Below are 4,689 nucleotides of genomic sequence, written 5' to 3'. Positions count from 1 at the left end.
AACTGGGATGGTTCTAGAAAAGGCAGGACTTAGATTAACTTTATAAGTTCTACATTCTACTTTCTCTTCATTAATTACAGCCAAATAAATAAAGGGAATGGTTGAGCGGACATTTACTTTTGGGGTAAAGAGCCATATACTTATCTTTGTACTCAAGTTCAGGGATGATTGGAGAACAGCCTCTTAGAAATATCCAAAATAAATGTGGGATACACAGGAAAGGAGCTTAACAGGAAACTGAGAACTAAAGACACAAATTTGGCAGTCATCCATATAGACGGTTTGTTGAAGCCATGAAACAAAGTAACTCACTGAGAATTTAAGGAAGCAGAAAAACCATGGAAAAAAGGCACAGAATTGAATTCTGGTAAATGTGAAATATGAAGGGACAGAAGTAGAAAGATGAGCCAATATGGGAGGTGTTTCTATTAGACTATGCATTTCTTTCTGGCACAAACCATGCCTTTTGTATCCCTGACCTCGCATATTACTATACATGCTAAATACACTTATTAAATCAATTTAACGTTAAGGACATTGCAGACCCATATGACTGGTGTTAGATGAATTTAATTCTGTCTTCTTTCTCAGGAGTTAATTAAGGCTATTTAAAGTCTATTGAAATGACTATTTCAAGTGCTGTCTCTGCTCTCTGTCCAGGTTTGGGCTTCTTATTGTGGTTGGGAAACTAGTAAGTTTAGTGATTGACCCCGGTGCCATACTGTCACCACTTGATGATCTACCAGGAGTCTGAGCGCTAACACACATGCATGAGACATATATGTAAAGATATTTTATTGTATGTAAATGTTCACATGCTTTGTAATGTAACATGTATAATATATAGTTTAAGTAAGAAATAGATACGAGACGAAAAAAAATTTTCAGATAGTTTTTTCTTTCTTTTTTTTTTACTTGCTGCTTGTACTGAAGTGAGTCATCAGGTAACACAGCTTTAGAGAAGCCTTGCCAAAGATGCATTTGGAAATGCAGTTGTCATGGCAACTGTCTCTGAAGTAACAGACAAAATCCCCCATAGAGCTTCCAGAGAACCTCCAATGTCTTCTTTGCACTTGGATCTCAAGGAAAGCCTGCTTTATGGATTTACGTACATTTTGTTTAATGGATTGTTTTTCTCACTTTGTAACTTTTGTGCAGTGGGACTGAGACTGGGATAGGGATCCATTAGGGTCACTCCGGGGTGTGGACAATTCTACATGTATAGCGACAGATGAGGCAACCTCATTGCTAAGAGTGAGCAAGTCTTCACTGAGATGTGTGCACTTCCTCACAAACACGCGGGCTTGCGTGTGGTGGTTTCACTGCAACTTGCCTAAAGATGGACTTCTGCTTTTGTGTTAAGATTTTATAACTTCTCCAAGAATATTTCTGCCATCGAAGCAGGATCAAAAACATATCTAACCTGTGGGCATACTGAAGCTCTAATTTCCCCCAAATAGAGATGTATTTCTTGGCTATGAAATCTATCATCCTTAATACACAAAAGCCCCTGGTTAGGGGTGTGAAAGGCTAGTTGCCACGGGAAACTATATTAGTCCCTGTATTAATGAGATCCCCTCCTGAAAATGGTTTTGACAATGTTTAGAGGAGCCAACTCTGGTGTCTGGAGACAAAATTGGGTGTTGTCAGTTATGCACACTGTCTTGTGATTGCTTAAGAAGCTCAGCAGCGTCCCTTGCCCCTGTGGCATTTGGAGCTGGACAGACCAGAGTGTGACTCAAGATTCTAGAATCTCTTAGCTGTGTGTGCTTCTCACTTTTAAAGTGGAGATTAACATGTCTAATTTATGAAGGTACTGTGAGAAATAAATGAGGTAAAATTGTCTGGACATTGTTGTTGGATCCTTGGTGTCTGTATGAAGGTGCTGGGTCAGATACAGTATTTGCTACACAGTAAGTTCTCAATACAAGGTAGCAAGAAAAATTGTGCTTAGAACCATGTGACCTGCATGAAAGATTAGGTCATTAAAATCCCAATGGAGCATTATCAAGTGTGAAAACAAACATTTCCTTTTCCTTAGGGAACTTGGTCTCTGGCAATGGCCCTGCGGGAGCCTGTAACTACTCTGAGGTCTCTACTCCAGAATAAAGTTCTCCAGACGCTTGTTATCCACCGTGTTAGGAAAGACTGCTGTCTCATCTCTGGAAGCTGGGCAGAAGCCTCGGGGCAAAGCCACAATCAGAGATAGTGTTCTTCATCTCAGCAAAAGAACCAAGATAAATTGGAGGCTTTGATCCTCAAAGTGGAGAAGCAGAAGCAGTCGGGGTCTGGACTCCAAGCTGCCACGTTCTTTTCAGCAAGGCCAGTTGGATTTCTGCAAAAGAGATGGGAGAGAGGCAGTAGACAGCAGCCTTGTGGCTCCAAGCTGAAGGGAGTGAGTGCCTGTCTGAGCCACTGGGTGCCACAGCAGAGTGGTTAAAAGCTCAGACTAGGGGAGCCAGACCACGGAGTTTTCCTGCTGCTGCAACTCAGTTGCACTGCGGCTTTGTGCAAGTGGCTTAGGTTTGCTATCCTCATTTCTGCAATGGTGATGGTCCTAATGCCACACAGCATTCAGATACATTTGGTAAATGTTTCTCTTCTTTTTTCTTAGCCTTTAATGCATAACATTCCATAATTACTCCTTCATTATTATCCTATACTAATTCCACAGCCATGCCAGTAAAGACTGCGGACAATACAACCTCATCTTACCGCTCCGGCTAGTACAGACCCCAAAGTAGAAGGTCTGGAAAGGTCAAGTGGTTCCCACCTCTCCGGAGAAGGGCCGCCGGTTTTACCTACTTGATCAGGGGCTGTAGAGGGAATGAAGTACACAGCGAGAGGGCCACGGCGAGGGTTGGAGGGTTGCCCCAGCACAACTCTGCTGACTGTCTCCTTAGTCACATCAGCCTTCACTCTGCAAATGTCACCCTCAGACAGTTACTAGGATGGCTAAAGGCACTTGGGGAAGGTGAAAACAGAGACAAGGGAATGAGGAAATACCTTCTTGAAGTTCAATAATCTCTCTGCTCCGATGTCATTCTTAAGAAGGGGAGGATTCTCTCTTTCTTGTTCTCTCAGTGACTTTTTCCTTCACAGCTCTTCCTAGAAGAGAATGGCTGCCGAGAACTCCTCCTCCGTGACAGAGTTTATCCTCGCAGGCTTAACCGACCAGCCGGGACTCCAGATCCCCCTTTTCCTCCTGTTTCTAGGTTTCTACATGGTCACGGTGGTGGGGAATCTGGGCTTGATAACCCTGATAGGGCTCAACTCTCACCTGCATATTCCCATGTACTTTTTCCTCTTCAACTTGTCCCTCATAGATTTTAGTTTCTCTACTGCCATCATTCCCAAAATGCTGATGAGTTTTGTCTCAAGGAAGAATATTATTTCCTTCACAGGGTGTATGACTCAGCTCTTCTTCTTCTGTTTCTTTGTCTTTTCTGAGTCCTTCATCCTGTCAGCGATGGCGTATGACCACCACGTGGCCATCTGTAACCCACTGTTGTACACGGTCACCATGTCTCCCCAGGCGTGTTTGCTCCTTTTGTTGGGTGTCTACGGGATGGGGGTTTTTGGGGCTGTGGCTCATACAGGAAATATAGTGTTTCTTACCTTTTGTGCAGACAACCTTGTCAATCACTACATGTGTGACATCCTTCCCCTTCTTGAGCTCTCCTGTAACGGCTCTTACAAAAATGTCCTGGTCATCTTTATTGTTGTGACCATTGGCATTGGGGTGCCCATTGTTGCCATTTTTATCTCTTATGGTTTTATTCTTTCCAGCATTCTCTGCATTAGTTCTGCTGAGGGCAGGTCTAAAGCCTTCAGTACCTGCAGCTCCCACATAATTGCAGTTTCTCTTTTCTTTGGGTCAGGAGCTTTTATGTACCTCAAACCCCCTTCCATTTTGCCCCTGGACCAGGGGAAAGTGTCCTTCCTGTTCTATACCATTGTGGTACCCATGTTTAACCCATTAATCTATAGCCTGAGGAATAGGGATGTCAAACTTGCCCTGAAGAGACCCTTTTCCGGAATAAGCTTTTCTTGAAAAAAAATTTTAGAAACTGAGAAAAGAGATACTAGGATTTTAAAAAATCAGATTGTTTTTGTGATGATTGTTTTTTCAATGAAGAATCTAAGATTCCAGTGCTTTCCATCCTGTATACAGAGAAAATTTTAACTCTCTTTTCCGAGTGGATTTATTCTTCCCCACCCTCACCCCCATCTCTTCCCTGTTTTATGAAGAAACTTCTACACCTATGGAATATTCAGTGTTGAATGGAGCTTAGGAATAATTTTATCTTTCCCCTTTATATAATACACCACACATTGGAGACTCAGAAGTATTTGTATATTTGTCCAGGAACATAAAATTACCTAGTGCCAGACCTGGGACTGGAATCCCAGCTTGAATCCCAATCCACATTGTTTTCCTTTATGCTATTCTTTATTGTCTCATCTCTTTTTGGAAGATTTCATTTCACATGCTAGTTGACCTAACCAATTTAAGTTCTAAATATATTCACAGTAATTTCATGCTATTTTTCACAGGATAATTTTAATGTATCACTTTTTGCAAGAACGTAGGAGGTGAAACGTTTTGTCGAGGTGGTCTTGGCAAAATGACAAGATCAGTGTTTGATGAATTTTATAATGTGTAAGTGGGAAGTATGTTAGGTTTCA

General features: G+C 42.0%; 1 protein-coding gene across 1 annotated transcript; it reads left to right on the top strand.

Annotated features, from left to right (window-relative positions):
- Positions 1-3,118: 3,118 nt before the first annotated feature.
- On the top strand, positions 3,119-4,054 carry LOC126934810 (olfactory receptor 8B12-like). Its single transcript, XM_050755630.1, has one exon. The coding sequence runs from the start codon at positions 3,119-3,121 to the stop codon at positions 4,052-4,054; it is 936 nt and encodes a 311-aa protein (XP_050611587.1).
- The last annotated feature ends 635 nt before the right edge of the window (positions 4,055-4,689 follow it).

This window comes from Macaca thibetana, chromosome 14, assembly GCF_024542745.1.
Source record: "Macaca thibetana thibetana isolate TM-01 chromosome 14, ASM2454274v1, whole genome shotgun sequence".
NCBI classification, from domain to species: domain Eukaryota; kingdom Metazoa; phylum Chordata; class Mammalia; order Primates; family Cercopithecidae; genus Macaca; species Macaca thibetana.
Note: the sequence above shows the minus strand (reverse complement) of the source record. Positions and strands in the feature narration are given on the sequence as shown.